General features: G+C 43.6%; 1 protein-coding gene across 1 annotated transcript in view; it reads left to right on the top strand.

Annotated features, from left to right (window-relative positions):
• Nucleotides 1-22,932, top strand: part of LOC111955963 (trafficking protein particle complex subunit 9-like) — a 211,846-nt gene that overhangs the window by 7,290 nt on the left and 181,624 nt on the right. The window contains 7 exon segments of the mRNA XM_023976355.2: nt 1,280-1,401; nt 3,101-3,226; nt 4,763-4,945; nt 4,948-4,981; nt 8,887-9,030; nt 20,153-20,279; nt 22,322-22,467. Coding sequence (XP_023832123.1) covers nt 1,280-1,401; nt 3,101-3,226; nt 4,763-4,945; nt 4,948-4,981; nt 8,887-9,030; nt 20,153-20,279; nt 22,322-22,467 — 882 coding nt within the window.

Genomic DNA, 22,932 nt, shown 5'->3' with positions numbered 1-22,932 from the left:
CCTCCAACACCATTTCMAGTAGCGTCTGGTCTCCCATCCAGGACCAACACTGCTTAGCTTTAGAAGCAAGCCAGCAGTGGGATGCAGGGTGGTATGCTGCTGGCGAGTTTGAGTGCTTTTCCTGTAGCCTCAAGTTCAAATCTAGAAGTGTTCAGTGTTAGACATTTCGGCCAACCTGTCAGTAAGAAATACTGTTTCCTTTTTAGGAACTATTGTCGGTTTTACTAAACCATTCAACTCAAGGGCTCTGTGTAAAGTGTGTAGATCCGACTGTAACAAGTTGTCTAACACTTACTGTATAAAAAATAWAATATATGCCCTATAGCAGACGCTTTTATCCAAAGCAGCTTAGTCATGCATGCATACATGTTTTACGATTGGGTGGTCCTGGGAATTGAACCCACTCTCCTGGCGTTGCAAGCGTGTCGCTCTACCAACTGAGCTACAGAGGAGTACTTAGCGGAAGCTTTTATCCAAAACAGCTTACAGTACAGTGAGTGCATACATTTCTAGTACCTGTATGTGTTCCCAGTCTAGTCTTATGATTCACATGTAATGCTGTGTCATAGTGACATAGCCGCGACGCCGTTGCTACGGAGCCAGCTAGAGCTGTTGCTAGGCAATGTTCTATCAATACTACATTTGTATTCAAATCAGATAGGTAGAGGAGAGAGATTCTCCTTGCACATATTCATTTTTGAACCATTTCAATTGAACCATTCCAAACTACTGAGCACATGATACAATCAGCGTCATTTTGATCACATAACAATGCACAGTGACCCTCAAAGGCCTTTTTATTTAGAGATAGATTGTTGTGTACAATGCATGGCAATCATGGAGTGTTGTCTTCATCTCAGTGTCTGAAGCTCCTGTCAAGGCTGCATTAAATGTGTATGCTCAGATAAGCTATACACAGTTTACCAGTGAGTATGTCATTGTTGATTGTTGTGAYTTTGGCCATATGCATCGCAGGAGGTTGGTGGCACCTTAATTGGGGAGGACGAGCTCGTGGTAATGGCCGGAGTGTAATCAGTGGAATGGTATCAAATACGTCAAACACGTGGTTTCCAGCTGTTTGATGCCATTCCATTTGCTCCGTTCCGGCCTCCCCTCAGCAGCCTCCACTGATATGCATGGATGTGAAGAACCAAGTGGTGGATGGGTCTGAGCATTGACAATCATCACGGTCATTAATGTCATTTTTCCTCTTTCTCTCCCCATTTTCCCTTGTCTCTCGTGCCCTCTCTCTCGCGCTCTCTCTCCCCCGTCCCTCCAGGTGCCCTCACAGCCAATGGGATCAGTGCAGACACCAGCAGTGAGATTGGTCGGGCCAAGAACTGCCTGGGCCCTGAGGACATCATAGAGAAATACAAGGAGGCCATCTCCTACTATGGCAAGGTATTGGAAAATACAACAAATATATATTCACATTATTGAATGCTCCTGTCTACTTTGTTCCATTTCCTGCWATGGCAAGGTATTGGAACAAGAATAATTCAAAAGCACTGTATGTACATCTAGTTATTTTTCAGGTGCAGGGTACAAAAAGTATACATCACAGGAAAGAAACAGATACCCACACTCTGAATGCTCCTACGTACTTTATTACATACAATGTTTCAWCAAGGTTCAGTGTTTGCTCTTTGCAGACTGATCCATTATCCACTATCCAGTTTGCAGTTCTCAACATCTCCACCAGGGGACAGTAGCGCRCTAGGTATCAGTGATGGTTGGGCGTCTGATGCGGCAGAGAGAGGCTGTGTTCACACGGTAAACAAACTACTACATGCTGACTACAGGAGAAACCGTCTGAGTGCACTCAGAGAGTCAACGGTGGAAGGCTTAGCTAGAATGACGTCAGTGTCTGTTACTAATAGCCAAATGGAAGTGTGGGGTCATCTCAAATGCCCTATAACTCCATCAGTTGCAATTAAACAAATAAAAGACATTAGTTAATTGCATTGTTGATCTATTGATAACTATACTTACTGGTATAGCACAGGTATGCGTTAACAAAAACAAACAAACCTTAAAGCTTTGGGGTAAAAACACAGAGGTGTAACATCCCAGCAGTATACCACCTCCCACTGCTGGCTTGCCTCTGAAGCTAAGCAGGGTTGGTCCCTGGATGGGAGACCAGATGCTGCTGGAAGTGGTGTTGGAGGAGGCACTCTTTCCTCTAGTCAAATATTTTCTCATCCCCTTTGCGCCAGGGCAGTGATTGGGGACATTGCCCTGTGTTAGTTGCCATCTTTCAGATGGGATGTTAAAAGGGTGTCCTGACTCTGTGGTCACTAAAGATCCCATGACATTTATCGTAAGAGTAGGGGTGTTAACTCCGGCGTCCTGGCTAAATTCCCAATCTGTCCCTCATACCATCACGGTCACCTAATCATCCCCAGTTTACAATTGGCTCATTCATCCCCCCTCCTCTACCCTGTAACTATTCCCCAAGTTGTTGCGGTAAATGAGAATATGTTCTCAGTCAACTTACCTGGTAAAATAAGGGTAAAATGAATTACTACAAAATAATATCCCAGTAGGCCTTCTGAAAGTCTTTATCTCCACTATTATAATTGGCTTCTTGCTCTGACCTCCCTTGGCCCTTATACCTGTAACTAGTTCACTCAAAATTAAATTACATTATCTCAACACGACAGGGCCATTGAAATATGAATTGCAGTTTAATAAGGAGGCAATGGGGATAGGAGTGGGTGGGGGATCGTGTGTGAATGTGTGAGAGAGCACTGTTGTACCTCCACTCAGGTTTCTACTTCATTAGAACTGCTACTCGGGGAGAACCCGGCACTCCCCTGAAAGAACCATGTGGCACAAAGTAATAATGAACGACCGTGGAGCCGTATCACCACATGAACTAGAATCAGTAATCTGATAAAGATGTCTGGAGCACAGAGAGAAAGAGACATGATGGAATACATCAGTTCAGATAATTATGCCGGGTGGGAAAAGTCAATGTAGTCCTCATTGGTTTCTTAAGTTTTCCTTATGCTGAGCCTGGGCTTTGTCTGTTCTTATTGCCCTCTTGCGTTCTCTCTCTTTATCCCTGTCTCTCCCTCTCCTTCCATCCCTCCCCCAGTATAAGAATGCAGGCGTGATAGAGTTGGAGGCGTGTGTGAAGGCAGTCAGGGTGCTAGCCATTCAGAAGAGGGCCATGGAGGCCTCAGAGTTCCTCCAGAATGCTGTCTACATCAACCTGGGACAGGTAAGACCTCACCTGACATGTAGATGTACCTCTCTGTGGGTGAACCATCATCCTGGTCTCGCGCACACATTCTGCTAGTTAGGGACCAGAGTTTTGCCTTGTCAAGTCCCATGCTTAGATCTCGTATTCAGGACTAACTCTGGTCCCTAGTTGTAGTCTATAACCAGGGCCCAGARTTTTACCTAGTCAGATCATAGTCAGGAAAGACTCCTGGCCCTATGGGATACCAGAGGGACTGCCTGCCAACACCCAGGTCCCACAGAGACTGTTAACCACAGAGGTCCCACAGAGACTGTTAACACCTAGGCTTCATGCTCTGGCTCCAGGTCCTGTAGTCAGGCACCGGTCTCTGCTGCTCTCCTGTGTGATGATCTCCAGGGGATCTGCCTGCCAACAGCCGGGTCCCATAATACAGCTCTTCTGACAGGTACCTGAGGCCATCCTGCAAGGAACTGAAACCCTGCTCAATTCAGGATCTGCTCTGTAGGTGTCTCTGTAGGAGGGAAATCTCACTTGAGCCCCGGCCAGTTCTGCCAGTGTGCAGTGACTGATCGTTCTCATATCCTTTCCATAGATTTGTTTTATAAATCAAATGTAACTTTTTTTCAGAGATTTATTTGGAAATAAGTTGTACAACTTTTTTGTGTTATCGTTAAGGATTTTATAATAATAATATTATATACCATTTAGCAGATGCTAAATGTAACAAAAATATGCAACAATTTAAAAATGTTACTAAGTTACAGTTCATATTAGGAAATCAGTCAATTGAAATACATTTTGCATGACTGGGCCGGGGTGCAGCCATGGGTGGCCTCGGGAGGGCATAGGCCCACCCACTTGGGAGCCAGGCCCAGCCAATCAGAATACGTTTTTACCCACAAAAGAGCTTTATTACAGACAGAAATACTGCTTAGTTTCATCAACTGTCTGGGTGACTGGTCTCGGACGATCTCGCAGGTGAAGAAGACTGATGTGGAGGTCCTGGGCTGGTGTGGTTACACGTGGTCTGCGGTTGTGAGGCCGGTTGGACGTACTGTCAAATTCTCTAAAACGACACTGGAGGTGGTAGAGAAATAAACATTGAATTCTCTGGCAACAGTTCTGGTGGACATTCCTGACGATTGCACGCTCCCTCAAAACTTCTGGCATTGTGTTGTGTGACAAAACGACACATTTTAGTGGCCTTTTAGTGTCCCCAGCACAAGGTCACCAGCACAAGGCTTTTTGTGAGTATGGAACATTTCTGGGATCTTTTATTTCAGCTCATGAAACATGGGACCAACACTTTACATGTTGCGTTTATATTGTTGTTCATTATAAATCCTCGACGATAACACAAAGTTATACAACTTATTTCTCTGTAAAAGTTCAATTTGAGTTCTATAACAGATCTGGGACAACCCGTATGTAAAATCTATGAACGCATGACTGTAAGTCTGTGCATACATTTTACATGCAGTGTGTGGTTTAAATAGTTTTTAAATTATCTACTAGAATCAACCAACCAACCAATGTTCTCTCCTGTCTTCTCAGCTGTCAGAGGAAGAGAAGATCCAGCGTTACAGCATCCTCTCTGAGCTCTACCACCTGATTGGTTTCCACCGTAAATCAGCCTTCTTCAAGCGGGTAGCAGCCATGCAGTGTGTGGCCCCCACCATCCCAGAGCCTGGCTGGAGGGCCTGCTACAAGCTGCTGCTGGAGACCCTGGCCTGATACAAGGCCTCTCCCTCGACCCCAAAGACTTCAGCAAAGGTACCCGATTGGATACGCCTCTCCTCTGTCTCAAAAATGTCCTATACACTGGTGAGTGATCCCTAGAACTTTGAAATTATCAATAAAAGACACACACACACACACACATACTTCCCTGTTTCAGTAACGTCAATACTCAAAGCGAGAAATGTAAAACATTGCCTTCCCCTGCCGCTGAGCTTATTTAAAGGGTCTCCCCTTCAAGAGCTCTTCTCAGAGGTATACGTATCAAGGCACCGCTTTGCGCATAGAGGGACACAATTGATTTGAGACGCCACTGACCCAGGCCTTTATAAACTGCCACTCTGCCTGATGCGCACAAAACCACACACACACACACACACACACACACACACACACACACACACACCACACACCACACACACACACACACACACACACACACGTGCCAACACTCATGGTCCTCAGGATAAGCTGCTGTGCACTGCAGGCTCTTGAACCTCACCCTGCTCGACCCACTCCACCACGAGGGGTTGGAGCGTAAAAGAAACGCTGACAGACAAAACAACGATTTAGGGTCATCTATATCTCTACTGTGATCCTCGTTCAAAGGACTCACTTGAGGAGAGTTTGTCAGACAGAGAGAGAGACGTTGTTGACCTCCACTTCACTTCCATGGAACAGTTCAAGGAAGAGAGGAAAACTATTGTGTGAGGTAGTCAAACAATTATGTTGTGGTGTGTGTGTCGAATATGGATTTCTTCCTCCCTACATTCTTTTACAAAACAAAGAAAGACCGACAGACAGGTTGTTCATAAGGCAGCATGACTTTCTACTACAGCCATGCCTCTGAGACCTTCAGCCTGAGGAGAGGTGTCAGGTGGGAGATAATTGAGCTGTGAGGAGAGCTAGCCAGGCCCCTGGTGCAGGAGGGTAACGTCAGAGGAAATGGGGCTCAAAAGTGCATTCCATCAGGGTACAGGGCTGGCGGGCAGAGAAATGAACGAGCGAATTGTTTTTTAATTGGCTCGGGAGCCCTCAGTACTCTCCTCTTTACCAGGTTGAGAGGACCGCCTCTCGCTCTTCTCTCTGCTCTTCTCTCTGCTCTTTATCCTTTCTTTCTCTCCCATCCCTCCCTCTTAGGCTATTTCTATCTCTGTCTCTCTTTCTCTCAGTTCGGAGGACATACTGTTTCAAAGACCACAAACTCACAAAAAGGCATTTAGCTGCCATGCACTCTTCATGCTTAAATTGTAATTTTTTTTTGTACCTTTATTTAACTTGGCCAAGTCAGTTTAGAGCAAATTCTTATTTTCAATGACGGACTAGGAACAGTTACCTGCCTTGTTCAGGGGCAGAACGACAGATTTGTACCTTGTCAGCTCGGTTATTTGATCTTGCAACCTTTTGGTTACTAGTCCAACGCTTTAACCACTAGGCTACCTGCCTACCTCCCCCCAATGACCGTAGGGGAGGACAGTAGTATCAAACGTCACCTTACTTGGAACTGCTAAGTCTCCTACCAGAAGGTACAGTGCCTTTTGATACAGACACTGTGTGACAGGGTGGTGTGTTTGTGACAGGTTGAGCATTGTGCTGCATGTCATTATCATGGTGGTGCTAATTTGATTCCCAGACACCTTGAATACCTCCTCGAAAATACCACAGAAGACATTTAGCTGGGGGAGAGAGCGAGTGMGAGAGAGGTTTTAGGATACCTTTTATTTACCCTGAACAAAAATATAAACGCAACATACCACAATTTTACTGAGTTAAAGGAAATCAGTCAATTTAAATAAATTCAGACCCTAATCTATGGATTTCACGACTGAGAATACAGATATGCATCTGTTGGTCACAGATACCTTAAAAAAAAAGTAGGGGTGTGGCTCAAAACCAGTCTGTATCTGGTGTGACCACCATTTGCCTCATGCAGCGCAACACATCTCCTTCACATAGAGTTGATCAGGTTGTTGATTGTGGCCTTTGTAATGTTGTCCCACTCCTGTTCAATGGCTGTGAAAAGTTACTGGATATTGGCGGGAACTAGTTCACGCTGTCGTACACAATCCACAGCATCCCCAACATGCTCAATGGGTAACATGGCCATGGAAGAACTTGTAMATTTTTATCTTCCATGAATTGTGTACAGATCCTTGCAACATGGGGACATGTACTATCATGCTGAAACATGAGGTGATGGTGGCGAATGAATGGCAGGACAATGGGCCTCAGGATCACGTCACGGTATCTCTGTGTATTCAAGTTACCATCAATAAAATGTAATTGTGTTCGTTTTTCATAACTTATGCCTACCCATACCATAACCCCACCATCACCATGGGGCACTCTGTTCACAACGTTGACATCTGCAAACCACTCGCCCACACAACACCATACACGTTATCTGCCGGTACAGTTGAAACTGGGATTCATCCGTGAAGAGCGCACTCCTCCAACGTGCCAGTGGCCATTGAAGGTGAGCATTTGCCCACTGAAGTCGGTTACGACGCCATACTGCAGTCAGGTCAAGACCCTGGTGAGGACAACGAGCACGCAGATAGCCTCCCTGAGACGGTTTCTGACAGTTGGTGCAACAATTATTCGGTTGTGCAAACCCACAGTTTCATCAGCTGTCCGGGTGGCTGGTCTCAGACGATGCCGTAAGTGAAGAAGCTGGATGTGGATGTCCTGGGCTGGTGTGGTTACACGTCTGCTGTTTTGAGGCCGGTTGGACGTGCTGCCAAATTCTCTTAAACAACTTTGGAGGYGTCTTATGGTAGAGAAATTAACATTCAATTCTCTGGCAACAGCTCTGGTGGACATTCCTGCAGTCAGCATGCCAATTGTACGCTCCCTCAACTTGAGACATCTGTGACATTGTGGTGTTTGACAACTGCATATTTTAGTGGCCTTTTATTGTCCCCAGCACAAAGTGCACCTGTGGAATGATCATGCTGTTTACTTAGCTACTTCATATGCCACACCTGTCAGGTGGATGGATTATATTGGCAAAGGAGAAATGTTCACTAACAGGGATGTAAACAAATGTGTGCACAAGATTTGAGAGAAACATTTCTGGGATCTTTTATTTCAGCTCATAAAACATGGGACTAACACTTTACATGTTGCGTTTATATTTTTGTTCAGTGTAGGAGTTAATACAGAGCTCGCAGCATGCATGAAGAGAGGGGGAGAGAGCAAGGGGGAGAGAGAGAGAGCAGCAGTGTGTCCTCCCTTCCTCTGTATTGGTGCCCTTCAGATAAGCAGCGGTAGCATCACATGGTGTTACAGACAGGTGGATGCTGCTATATATAGATTGCTTAGTGGGCGCCACAGGAGGAGGAGGAAATGGCTTAGGCGAGATTTGCGTTAATATGATTTTTGCACATGACAGAAAATATATATATATTTATTTTATTTATTTATTAATAATATCCTCCAACAGTAGAGAGAACACTTACAATGGACAAGAATCTTGGTCACAATTTTTTTGAGCTCCACAGACTGTGTCGCTCAGGGAGCAATTGATTCTTATTTACCTCTGAGCAGGCTATCCTTTTTTCCTTCCCTCTCTCTCTCTCTCCTGCTTTCTCCTTTCTTAAGATGTCTGCTGCAGAACACAAATAACGTTGAGCCAACGCCACACGGCACAGCTCACAATCTCACATGTTGCTCTGGTACGAGAATGTTTGGATGAGCCCCCCCCCCTCTCTTTTTCTTCCCCCCCTTACTGGTATCAAATCCTACATGACATATCCTGCAGTTGTGCCCTTGAGCAAGGCATTGAATCCCGAAAACCAACTCCACCGGTGCAGTAGAATGACTGCCCTCTGCTCCAACCTCTGTATGTGTGTCTTTTCAGAGGGGCTGGGATGGTTATTGTAGAAGACACATTTGAAAGAATTTACATTTAGACAATAAAATAATCTTCTCTCCCCCAGGTACCCACCGTGGCTGGGCAGCAGTACAGATGCGTCTGCTCCATGAGCTGGTGTACGCGTCCCGTCGTATGGGAAACCCCGGGCTGTCCGTCCGCCACCTCTCCTTTCTGCTTCAGACCATGCTGGACTTCCTCTCGGACCAAGGTCAGCACACACACACACACACACACACACACAAAACCCAGATGTGTCTTTGAGTGGGCACTCTTTCAACAATGTAAGTCGCACCCCTTAAACCCTAGAGTCGACCCCGCGGTAATCTAATTAGCATCATTTAAAAAATCCCTTTAACAATCTGTCAGTTTAAGATGGAGATCTGTTTTTTTGCATTGGATGCGTCTCAATCCACCTCATCTGCTGTGAAAAGTGACAGAGACTCGTCTGAAGTTAGCCGATCTGCCAACTTCTGTCTGTAGCGTCTGAACAGATTGGGCTACACACGAATATRACCCATCTGTAGAAAGGTGAGGCTCTCACGAACAGATACATGTTTTGCTTTAGGACGCCACAGGCCTCAAGACTCATCTGAAGGTTCCCCGTTACCAGTTTAAAAAATTGTTGGAAGTATTTATGGAGACTGTTTCGTGCCAAAAATAGGGGTTTAAATAAATAAATAAAATATAAAAAAGGTTTCCTGATAATGCTTATGTCTCTCAGATATAGGGCAGACACTAAAGAACAAACTTACTTTTGAATTTTTTGGGGGACTATCTGTTGTCCATATAGTGAATCGTTATTCAGTGTGTTTGTACAGGCTTCTAGCAGTAAGGCCAAATTCAATTTTCCATAAAATCATTTTTGTTTATCTTTTTTTTTTTTATACTTAAAGTGGTCTTAAAATTCAAAATCAAATAACCAAATGATCCCTGGTATACAGCCTAGTAGAACCCCTCCCAGGGCTGAGACATGTACTGAATAGAAAGGAAACTAAATACAAATAGTAACTCTTTTTTTTTTTTTAAAGGAAAGAGAAAATGTCTGACTAGCTCTACTCTAGGAATAACACACATTACATAGTCAAATGTTTTTGTCAGTATTAGTTTAAAAACCTACTGCAATTTTCTCAATTTCATACTACTGATCATCTGAGATCATCTGAAATCATCCCCTGACCGCAGCCAACCATGCATGTCCTTTAGGAAAGCCAGCATTGTGCCTGTGGGTGTAATGGTGTGTAATGCTCAACCAAGCCAGTCTCAGCTGGTGGCTGGGTGACAGTGGGCTTCATTTGGACTCAGGAGATAGGTACTCACCTGAGGAGAGGGGGAGGTAGAGCAGATGCCTCACTGACCTCACTATCAAGACTAGTTTACTCCTTTTGGTAGAGAGGGGAAACAGGAGAGGGAGGGAGAGATACAGGGAGGGAGTGGAGAAAGCAGATAGTGAATACGGAAAGAGGGGGAGAGAGAGAGGAGAAAACAGATAGTGGATAGAGAGGGAGGGACACAGGGATGAAGGGAGAGAGAGAGGAGAAAACAGATAGTGGATAGAGAGGGAGGGACACAGGGATGAAGGGAGAGAGAGGAGAAAACAGATAGTGGATAGAGAGGGAGGGACACAGGGAGGAAGGGAGAGAGCGAGGAGAAAACAGATAGTGGAGAGATACAGGGAGGAAGAGAGAGGAGAAAACAGATAGTGAATACGGATAGAGAGGGAGAGATGTTGATTCATTAGGATCCCCATTWGCCAATGGAGACAGCTAGTCTTACTGGGGTCTGACACATAACGAAAAATACATAAGACTTTACAATTTACATACCTTTAAAAATATTAACGTGTGTGCATCTGTCAGTTACACACAACAGTCCATACACACAACAGTCCATACACACAACAGTCCATACACACAACAGTCCATACACACAACAGTCCATACACACAACAGTCCATACACACAACAGTCCATACACACAACAGTCCATACACACAACAAGTAGGTTGCATGGGAGAGAGAGAGCAGAGTGCCAACAGTATGAAATATTTGCCAATGTCAGCAGCAGCGAGGGACTGTTGCTACGCTGAGGGAGGCTATGTTCCCATCTACCCAGCATCCTCACTGTGTAAACCTGCTGGAATAACAGCAGCTCAGCTATATCCCTGTGGCCGTCATACACCCACCTTGTGTGTCAGCGGCCGTCACACTCTAACAATGGGCAGTTACAGCCTGTGATGCCTCCAGACAGAAAGGCGAGAAGTATGATTGAGAAATAAGGCTTTTCTAGCTGTGACATTTTGTGTGTGAGGCTGAGCATAAAAAAAGGGACAGAACATATTTCATTGTTATATTTCAGCTAGTATGTGCACTGATCTCACTCAAGTTGAAACCTTGTCCACCAGACTCCTAACTCCATGCTCGAGTGACTGTTTGAACAGCTTAAAACCTCTATAGTTCTCAGTGAGTTTCTCAATGGTGGCTTTGGCAGAGACACTCTGTGAAATGGGCCGTGCACAAATCTGTCCCCTATAAACTGCGTTTCCACGCCTTCTCTTCTCGCCCGCCTCTCTCTGTCTCTCTTTCTCTCTTTTTTTGTCTCGCTCACTTGCCCATCCTCCCTCTCTCTCTCTCCCTCTTCCTCCTTCCAGCTATTCTCTATCACCCCCCAGCTGTTTGTCTGCAGTGTGGTGATGTCACACACGGTGGGGGTTATTGCAGGCCGTCTTCTCCCAGCATGCAGTAATGGGGCGCGGCCCCCTGGCTGTGTTCGTTGCGTGTCTGGGGAATTATTGCAGAACACACAGCAGTACAGCTCAGCATCTGGGAACAGTGTGACAATCTCGGCCCAGCAGCAACAGCCTTTTCCTTTTAAAGTCACAATCCTGAGTTTGTGTGTCAACCCAACGCTACTTGGTTTGGTATACAGCTGACAGATGAGGATGGGAAACAATATAACCATTTTCAAATATCCCAGATTGTGCCTTTAATCCACAGATCTGGGGTTTCATTTATCAACCGTGCGTACATTTCAAATAAAACTCTAGTGTACATGGAGATTCTAGGATTTGCGTTTGCAACAAATTGTTGGGATTGATCAAACTGTCGCACACAAAATATGCATGTTTTAATTGATAAATCAGAGCCATACTATATTTGTAGGGTTTGTGAACTAGCTCTATAACTCTGCCTATAACCTGGCCATGATAGTTTCTTAAATATATTGCAATTGCAAATTTGATCACATTTCTGTAGAGGTGTGGGCAGAATGTAATTTTTTGTTGTTGCAGTGACTTAAAAAAAACATCCTAAAATCGCATGCCTCCTATAGCGAGTGGCAAAAACACTGGCCGTGTATTCTGCAAGATTGATTGTCCTTTTGAACAATTTAAAAGTAAATGCTACAGCGCAGAGTTCTATGCAAAATACAAATGTTTTTTTTCAATATTTAGTTTATCAGTAGATTGTGGTTTTATCTGCTGCGTTGACACAGGCTCTGAGATGAAATAGGCTATTATGTCACGCTCCTGTCAAACAGCAATACTGTAGCCTATACATACTGCCATTGGCTACCGCGCTGTTCACTTTGCTTGTCTTATTGAATGAGTGATGAATAGTAGCCTAATATTCGTAGCAGAATAAACCAGTCATGTCAGAAAAGGAGAGACATGTCCTGCAATATGATTATGACTTAGGAATATAAAATAAATGTAAAATTAACATATTAGATGACATTCTGCTATGCTGTCGTCTTACCAACGGCAAATTAATCTCTTTTATCATTAGGCCAATATTTATATTAGCCTACCATTATTATAATTCCTGTGCATCAAACTCCTCCATTTCTCCCAAAATAACAATAGCCTACTTGCTTGCATACAGTTGATCAACCACGACACTTTTCTGTCCAGTTCAAAATGGATAATTACCAACCTTTGCAGGAAAAACTGTTGCACGCATCTCTTTTTGTGCACACGCACCTTGATACATGAGTCCCCTGGTGAAGCCCTGGGGTTTGGGTGTTCGAGAGGGGCTTGTTTGTCTACATAGGTGAACAACCAAGGAATTTGTTCTGTCCCTCAGCATCGTGGTATGTGACCGATGGTACACGACACAGTATGTGACCGACGCTAAACACAATTCAAGTCTTAGAAGTCAACCCCTGTAAAATGATATCGACCCCATTTTCTCCTTTAAGCACGTTGCTGTCCTCCCATTTAATGTCACAGCAGAAGCTCCCGGGGAAAGGAAACGTCACGGCTTTGAATTTCAGAGCCCGGCTCTTTCAAAGGTCTGTCTTGAGGTAGTAGTGCCTTTTCAAGTCCCTATCGGTGACATTAAAAAACATAACTCAAATGTTTTATTTAAGCTAGGCCTTTGTAGAGGCAGAGAGTGAGAACTGCTTAATGTCTCTGGCTTAGGTGAGGGAGAAAAAGGGAAAGGGAGAGGTGTTCAGGAAAAGGTGATCACGCCAAGCTCATTAACGTTACCACTGTGTCACCCTGCCTGGGAGTGGGTGAAGAGAGAAGAAGAGAGAAGGGAAGAGAAAAAGAGAGCGTGTCATCTTTCCTCTCGTGGCATCACAGAAGCTTCAGGACTGCATGGAAGAAAGGGATGAAAGGAGGAAGTAAAGCGTGTGGGGTTTAGGGCTGGGAATTGCCAGGGTTCTCACCATACCATATTATCATGCCTTCAGAAAGTGTTCACACCCCTTGACTTTTTCCCATCTTCTTGTGTTACAGCCTGAATTTACAATGGATTTAGATGTTGTCACTGGCCTACATACAATACCCCATAATTCCACTGACGTTATGTTTTTGACATTTTTACAAATGAATAAAACATGAAAAGCTGAGTAGTCAACCCTTTTGTTTCGGCAAGCCTAAAACGTTCAGGAGTAAAAATGTGCTTAACGTAATAAGGTGCATGGACTCACTAAGATGTAACGACTGCAGGCATGTGCTTTATCAGTGCTTACGATGTACTGTAGGGTTCAGTCATGAGATGATGGACAGTCGGAAGAGCGAATTAAACAAAAAACACTATGTATGTCATAGACGTACAAGATTGATATGAGATGAAAGGTGATTTCCTAACGAGTTCAGGAAGCCAGAAAGGGGAAATTTTTACCTTTCTTTGAGTATGCAGCATTACTAGTTATTCTTTATGGCCCTCATTATAAATATTTCCTTTTGGGGATTACAAAGATTACATTTTCAATTACAGTTAGTTACATTTAACTAGTTAAAAAGAAGATGGAGAACAAGCTATGAAGGAAAAATACTGGAGTTATGGTGCAGGTACAGACAGCTAACTAGCCCAAAAATAATATTGCGATTTTTGTCAAAACAATACGGCGCAATATATTGTCAAAAGTAATATCCCAGTTTGTAACTGTATTGACCCCCCCCCCCCCCCCCCCATCACTAGTGGGGGTAGTTCAACTGTATCAGGGACAGGAGGATATTATCAATATTTTATTAGTTGGCTGTGTGTTGTGGCTCGGAGACTACGAATCAGACCAGGAACTTGCAGGCTCTTACCTATATTGAGTGGAGAAAGAGATTGCTTTTTATGAGACCTATTTTTAGAAATAGTTGTTAAAATGAATAATGTTAGTTGAAGCTTTATCGGGGCAGAAATAGCAATTAAAGGGCTACTTATTGATGGAGTTGTTTGTAAGCCCCTGGCACTCAACCCCCTCCCTCTGATTTCCCTAGATACTCAGTCACATAAGATGGCCAGTCACTCATTCCATCTCATTACACTGAAGTAAACACGCACATTTTCTAAGTCTGTCACTTTTTGCCAGTTTCCCACCCACATAAAATGTTCTAGCACTGTGGTCTGGTTAACTGTGTGTATAAGATGAGGCTTTTCGCCTCAATATGAATGCAGTAATGTCATTGCAGTTGACTTCTTGTAAGCACCCAAAACAATAAATCAATCAATTTGTCGTATTTCATTTAACATTCATTTCAGTTTGTATTCTGTCAGCACTTTCAATCACATCCAACATGGCAGGGCAGTCCATCTTCAGTGACAGTTGGCAGAATCTCCCTCTGTTTTATTGAGACTGTTAATACTGTACTGTCAGGATGTATATTTAATTTTTCTCCACCCCCGCCCCCTAGAGTGTCAGTCAGTTAAGAGGCCTCACTAAGAATGTTAAAACATTTCGAAGTCATCACCAGGGGTCCTCTCTTCAGTACCACACCACAGGCTACTGATCTGTTGCTCCTCTGGATGGAAAGTAGGGGTTTGTCTTCAAAATGAGCGGAGGAACTGAGAAATGATTGTCATATCGGTGTCATTTAAGGACATTTTCAAAGTTTAAGAAAGTTGAACCTCTTACGTAAGAATGAGTGTTGAATCTGTTTTGCCTTGTTTTCCTGAATGAGTTGATTTCTGTGGGACGGTACTAAATCATATATTAAGTTTTAAGTACTCTATTCACCACTGTAGGCCTCATTTAAAGTTCTGTGTTCTGTGTTTTTGGTGAAAAGACTAAAGGAAAACAATGTTTTATCTTTACGTCTCTGGGAAGATGTTTTGTTACCTCTGTTATGGAGTCTGTGTCACTGAGCCCAGTAAATGCTAGAATGTATTGACTCACTACCAGTGCAGTGGTTCATTACTCAATGTGAGCAGTAAAGTGGAGGAGGCAGCGTTTACTTTATTTATAGGCTTGCCGGTTGTCCGCTCTGTTTCTGGACTCCACCAGGTCGGGGGTTGATAATGTATGGTCTGCAGGTTAAATGGAAAAATACATATTGTTTTTGTCTGTCTGACTGCGTTTTATAAATGTGTATTTAGATTTAGGAGAGGCACATCATGTGATCAGGCTATTTAATTGATGTGGGCTTATTTTAAATCTGATTTCCTATTATTTAGTTTTGGCTCAAGTCTTCCAAAGCTGATGCTTATTTATTTAATTGCTTAGTTATCTGTCTGCTGACTGATGGACTGACATACTAATTGATGGCAAACATGTTTCATTTCCTTTTTAATGTTTACTTATTTAGTCACATTCTGCTCTCGGAAATCTTCAAGTGAAAGTGAGTTGAATCGATTCCCCACAGGAATTGAACTGGAGTTGAAAGCAGCTGTATTCAGAGTTGGGGGGGTTGCTGATAGAACACAGAACTGAAAGGGGGGAGGGAGGCGGAGAGGGAGCGAGAGGGGGAGGGGGGACGTTGTGTAATGCTGCAGTGAGCTCTTCAAAGATAGTGTTTACCTCACATCATCCCAAAATGAGAATCAATACAGAGTTTTTGTCCTTCACGGTCTGTCCTTCAACTCTCCATGTTTCTACTGTTAGACTACGTTACTTGGGCTTCCAAATACAATTTACTAAATTGAAATGTAACAACAGACAGATTCCATGCAGGTTTAGGAACAATTTTAAATTGCCCATGAAAGGTAGACAGGCAGACAGGCTGGGAGAGGGGTAGACAGCCAGACAGGTAAACTGGGAGATACAGGCAGGTAACTATCCACCATGACCGCTGTGGTCTAAATGTACTATCAGCAACAATACTCAAAGCCTTGCAYAAGTCCATCTCTACTTCCAGGCTGTTTTTATATGCTGCATGCAGCATTTCTCTGCTTGTTCAACCATTATCACTAAGCCACTTCCCAACACTGCACACACACAACACTGAATGTGACTTGACTTGTAATAAAGAGGGCTTTAACATCCCTTTAAAACCTTCATTTGGTGATGTTTCTAAGTTCCAGGAATGTTCTTTGTAAAACAGGATGATAGATAAATGATTTATGTAAAGCAATGTTTTCAATAATGGCACTCCTGACTGAGATTTCAAATCAAATCAAATGTTATTTGTCACATGCGCTGAATTATCCAKGTGTAGACCTTACAGTGAAATACTTACTTACAAGCCCTTAACCAACAATGCAGTTTTAAGAAAAAAAGTGTTAAAGTATTTCCTAAAATAAATTGAAGTAAAATGTAATTAATAAATTAATAATTAAGGAGCAACAATAAAATAACAGTAGCGAGGCTATATACAGGGGGTACTGGTACAATGTGCGGGGGCACAGGTTAGTCGAGGTAATATGTACATGTAGGTAGCGATAAAGTGACTGTGCAGTGATTTTTATCACTGATGTTCTGTTTCCTGACATGGCTCTGCTCTTCAGTCTATCAGATTTACTCTCCTCAACGACCTCTGTCTAAAGGACATGTTTGCCTGTGAGTCCTGGATCTGAACCACAGTAGGTTCTGTCTGTGCTGCTCAGGCTCATAATGTGATATTTTGTGGCTGTCCAAGCAGGGGTGTGTAGTAGCCTATCCAGGAGCTTGGCTGGAGTATAGATGTGTATATCTCTGTCTCTCAGCCCACCCCTGTGGTGTGAGACCCAGCCAGCAGAGTAACTCATAGAGACATGTTTGTATGCAACTGAAGCAGCGAGGCTSAGAGTGATGATACAGCACGGCTCTAAACATCATTATTGATCCAGCTACTGACTTAACCTGAAGGATGGGGAAGGAGGGATGACTGGAGAGAGGGCTGGCCTGGAGCTGGGTTATTTGTGTTATCCTCAATTAAATATTTTTATTTAACTAGGCAAGTCCGTTAAGAACAAATTCTTATTTACAATGACGGCCTACCCCGGCCAAACACGGACGACACTGGGCCAATTTTGCGCCGCCCTATGGGACTCCCAATCACGATCCAGGGGCTGGTGACACCTCTTGCGCTGAGATGCAGTGCCTTAGACCGCTGTGATACAGCCTGGAATCGAACCAGGGGCTAGTGACGCCTCTTGCGCTGAGATGCAGTGCCTTAGACCGATGTGATACAGCCCCATGGAATCGAACCAGGGGCTAGTGACGCCTCTTGCACTGAGATGCAGTGCCTTAGACCGCTGTGATACAGCCTGGAATCGAACCAGGGGCTAGTGACGCCTCTTGCACTGAGATGCAGTGCCTTAGACCGCTGTGATACAGCCTGGAATCGAACCAGGGGCTAGTGACACCTCTTGCACTGAGATGCAGTGCCTTAGACCACTGCGCCACTTGGGAGCCCACCAGGTCTGTTCCAATCGATTCGTCCAAATTTTAAATGTGTATTTTTCCGAATATAGACCCATCCTATGTGTTTTAATCAAATCAACTATATCCACTGTGCTTGGCTGATGCTTGTAAGCGCACTGTTTGATGAAATAATTATGACACACAGAGGACTAGAGTCCGACTGCAATTGATTTGATTGTGCTCAGACTTGCTGCGCTGTGTTAAAAAAAGGTGACTGACTAGCACCTGCTGACTCTCTCCTCCTCCACTCTGCAGTGACCACTATAGAACTTCAACATTGTTTATCGCGCTGTCCATGTTGTTGAACCTGCAACATAATTAAAGCCATTTCTGACTGAAAAGTTCTGTTACCGAAATTCCTCATTTTGTTTATGAAAAACATTCCTTATTCCCTCAACCCTATGCATTGCATGCACGTGACCAATAGGGCCTGACCTATAGCATATCATAATCACATCAATACATTGGTTATAACAAACTCCAAACACTTGTGACACCAAAATGGATGCAGAGGACGTGACAAATAAACTTAACAAGTTGTGGAAAATACAGGAGATGAAGAAAAGGAAAGGATCAAACACTGAGAGCATTTTATGTGACTAACAGCTGCTGTTAGATTACAATGTCTTTTTTACAGTTTGGAAAAATGTAAACGACACTAAATAAATTCTAAGCATACCAGGAAGTCTTTTGCAATGTTTTTTCTTTCTGTAATGCCTTTATTACAGCAAAGACTAAATACGTGCATTAATTGGTGAATGCAATTTCCAAAAAGGAACCGTTTTATTTGTTGTTTGCGCTAATTATTCAAGGGTTGCTTTATTTTAATATGAAAATGCTTGATTGTATTTGAATGAATGACTCGTGTTGTGTGTTGACAGGAACAAATTAATGAATTATTGATTGATAGAGTAGCCTACTATATATAAGTATATAAGTATATATAAGTATTGAAATGTACAAACTTGAAATCATTGGCCACTTTAATAATGGAACACTATTCACTTTAATAATGTTTACATATCTTGCATTACTCATCTCCTATGTATATACTGTATTCTATACCATCTCTTGCATCTTAGCCTATGCCGCTCTGTCATTGCTCATCCATATATTTAKGCATTCTTATTCCATTTCTCTACTTAGATGTGTGTGTTAGGTTTTTGTTGTGGAATTCTTTATTACTTGTTAGATATTGCTGCATTGTCGGAACTAGAAGCGTAAGTATTTCGCTAAACTTGCAACACCATGTGTATGTGACCAATAAAATTAGATTTGATTTGAAATGCAGGCCTAAGTAATTTAGGTATTAACTTAGGTATTAGGTATTAACTTAACGGTATTAAGACTCAACAGGATGTGCTCTTTGGCCTACAGCTCGATGGTGCTTATACAAGGCTGCTATACTAAGCCTGCTAATGATTATGACATTCATTATTGTTATAATATTAATATTATAAAGTGTAAAGCCTTTAGCAAAGCATAGCAAAGATTTAAAAACACTTGAATCTGTGAAAATGTTTATCAATATGTGTTGGTTGCTGAGGCTTGGTGCTCACGGAATCAGTAGGCTATTAAACAAAGACTCAAACAGAAGCAGGATTTGTCTTATTTCTGTAAATATATATGGCTGATTTTAACAGGCCCATTTGAACAGTTATGGTATTGATTCTAGACCTAATTAAGTTGGCGTTTCCGCTCCTCACTGTTCTTAGACGTTGAAGGAAAGGGCTGGTTTCTCTCCTCTCAGTTGCTGCCTCCGCCACATTGTTCTCAACACCAATATGATGGTTAACTTTGCTATTATGCACATACTGTGGCAACATGGTCTAGGAAACGGTGCCACATCAACAGCACACTGACGTTTCAGAACTGCGGACATCGACCGTTATCCAATGTGGGAGAAAGCACATTTTGTTATAAAATAATCTTTTTTTATTAGTGTTGCACCATTGTTCCTATGTAATATAACTATATACAATTTCAGTAGCACACGTCTTGGTGATGGACTGTGCCATCCCCACGGCCTCCACAATGGATCAGTCCACTCAGACAGGCGCCTTGTACACCATGATTAGAATAGTTTTTTTGGTACTGCTCGACTAAAATGTAGGTCGACCAAGCAATCGACCAGTCGACTAAATGGGGTCAGCCCTAAAAAAAAACGTTATTTTGTCTTTGTAGACATGTTTTTCCCCTGGTGACTTGAAATGGTCAGACTGACTCAATAACGTGCTGTACTTTTCCCACCCGACTCCTCCCCTGGTCCACAGAGAAGAAGGAGGTGACTCAGAGTCTAGAGAACTACACGTCCAAATGTCCAGGGGGAATGGAGGTTCTCACCCTGCCTGATGGACTCAAACTGCCCCCTGTAGCCTTCACCAAGCTACCCATCATCAGGTAAGCCAATCAATCATATTTCTAACGCTCTTTTTTCATCAACAGTTGTTAGGGAAGTCAGTCAAAGGCTGTGAGTGCTCTGGGTTGTCTTCGTTAGGCATGAAATGAAATGCTCTGAAACGGAGAGAAACGGTACGATCTGACGCTCCTTTTCCATTGCAAAACATTTTGCTGCATTTTGCCCTAATGAACACAACCCTGGTGTCTGAACTGTCATATTCTGATTGATCTAATCAATGTACCAATGAACTCGTCATAGTTACGACACTGTTCTAACATCGAGTAACTGCGTGAGTGGCGTGATTAATCAACAGACAATATTTTCCTCCCTCTCAACAATGTCAGGTATTTCTGACGATGGTGTAATGACTGAAATGTAGCTCTTCTCCTTCCTCCTGGTCAGAACAGAGTTATAGCTGTTTGAGATCTAAGTGCACATTTTACATGACACTGATTTACAGAAGCATCTACTTGTAAATGTATTTGTGGTGAAATATGACTCATTTACGTTTCAGTAAAAGTCAGTCGTATAAACAGAAATGAACACCACTGTTAAATAGGCCTGGCTTGGCTAGTCTGGGGCTATGTTGTATATTAGGCCTGGCTTGGCTAGTCTGGGGCTCTGTTGAATATTAGGCCTGGCTTGGCTAGTCTGGGGCTCTGTTGAATATTAGGCCTGGCTTGGCTAATAGTCTGGGGCTTTGTTGAATTTGAAATTAGGCCTGGTTGGCTAGGTCTTGGGCTCTGTTGAATTAATTAGGGCCTGGCTTGGCTAGTCTGGGGCTCTGTTGATATTAGCCTGGCTTGGCTAGTCTGGGGCTCTGTTGATTATATAGGCCTGGCTTGGCTAGTCTGGGCCTCTGTTGAATATTAGGCCTGGCTTGGCTAGTCTGGGCTCTGTTGAATATTAGGCCTGCTTGGCTAGTCTGACGCTCTGTTGAATTTAGGCTGGCTTGGCTAGTCTGGGGGCTTTGTTAATTTGAATATTAGGCCTGGGTTGGCTAGTACTGGCGCTCTGTGAATATTTAGGGCCTGGCTTGGCTAGTCTGGCCTCTGTTGAATATTAGGCCTGGCTTGGCTAGTCTGGGGCTCTGTTGAATATTAGGCCTGGCTTGGCTAGTCTGGGGCTCTGTTGTTTTTGCGGCACCATGTTTAGTGGTCCATGCTTGGCTGTTGAAAAGAGCTGAAGAGTTGTTTCTGTTTGAGTTGGCCATTTTTTATTGATGCATTTAAGTTAATTATTTCATTTAGCCAGGTTAGTCTTGACAGAAATAGTATTGTGCACTTTTTAAAGGCAACTTAGTGTTTAGGTTACAGTACGTACGTACTACGTTCACTCATAACACCACTCAGAATGCTGTCCATCTTTATATTCACTTTTTCTCTCTGGTTTCTATCTTCTCTGTATCCATCTCCCCCTCTTTCTGTGGTGGCAGGGCCATTAGTAGAGCCAGGAGAGATAGAGGAATGCCTGGCTTCTCAGAGAGGTGATAAGTGCTGTGTCCACTAGCTCCAATTCACACCCCCAGAATGCTTTGCTCATTAAATGATCTGGGCTAAGAATCTCAGGACGAAATGCACCATATGATTGGCAGAGGTGTGTGTGTGTGTGTGTGTGTGTGTGTGAGAGATTGGCTCAGGTCACCATGCCAAAATCCATCTAATTTTCTCTCTCTGGCCCTTTAATGGACATGTTGAGATAAAACAAACTGTTTATCTTTCTCTCTGCCTCCATCTCCCGTCTCTTGACAAACGTCTTGACAAACGACCTGGCCTTAATGGCCACATGTACTCTTAAATCTCCACCCAGCACAGCCGGAAGAGGACTGGCCACCCATCAGAGCCCAGTTTCTCTCTAGGTTTTCTTACTAGGTTCCTGCCTTTTTAGGGAGTTTTTCCTAGCCACTGTGCTTCTGCATCTGCATTGCTTGCTCTTTGGGATTTTTGGCTGGGTATCTGTAAAGCACTTTGTGACCTCTGCTAATGTGAAAAGGGCTTTATAAGACAAATTTGATTGATGAATTGGTTCCTCCCTCCTCCAGATCAGTGAAACTGCTGGATCTGCCCGTCAGCCTGCGCCCCCACAAACAGAAAGGCCTCCTGGAAAACAACATGTCCACCAAGAGTCCCTTCATCTACTCTCCCATCATCATGCACACCAGAGGAGAGGAGCGCAACAAGAAGATAGGTGGGCACACACACACACACACACACACACCTTCAGAAGTTGCCGTGTCGAAGTAAAACAGTTTTAACATCTATAAATAACGTGATGGAGTAAATTCATCCTCTATACACGCTTGACTAATTCCATAATTAAACCAGGAGCTCCTTGCATGTCTCTGCTCTCTCTCTGCTCTCTCTGCTCCCGCTCTCTGCTCTCTATCTCTGCTCTCGCTCTCTGCTCTCTCGCTCTCTGCTCTCTCGCTCTCTGCTCTCTCTCTGCTCTCTCTCTCTGCTCTCTCTCTCTGCTCGTTCTCTCTCTCTGCCCTCTCTCTCTCTGCTCTCTGCCCTCTCTCTCTCTCCCTAAAAAGGCAGGAACCTAGTAAGAAAACCTAGAGAGAAACTGGGCTCTGATGGGTGGCCAGTCCTCTTCTGGCTGTGCTCTCTCTCTCTCTGCTCTCTCTCTCTCTCTCTCTCTCTCTCTCTCTCT

Source organism: Salvelinus sp. IW2-2015, linkage group LG31 (assembly GCF_002910315.2).
Source record: "Salvelinus sp. IW2-2015 linkage group LG31, ASM291031v2, whole genome shotgun sequence".
NCBI classification, from domain to species: Eukaryota; Metazoa; Chordata; class Actinopteri; order Salmoniformes; family Salmonidae; genus Salvelinus; species Salvelinus sp. IW2-2015.
This window is presented reverse-complemented; position numbering and strand designations above follow the sequence as displayed.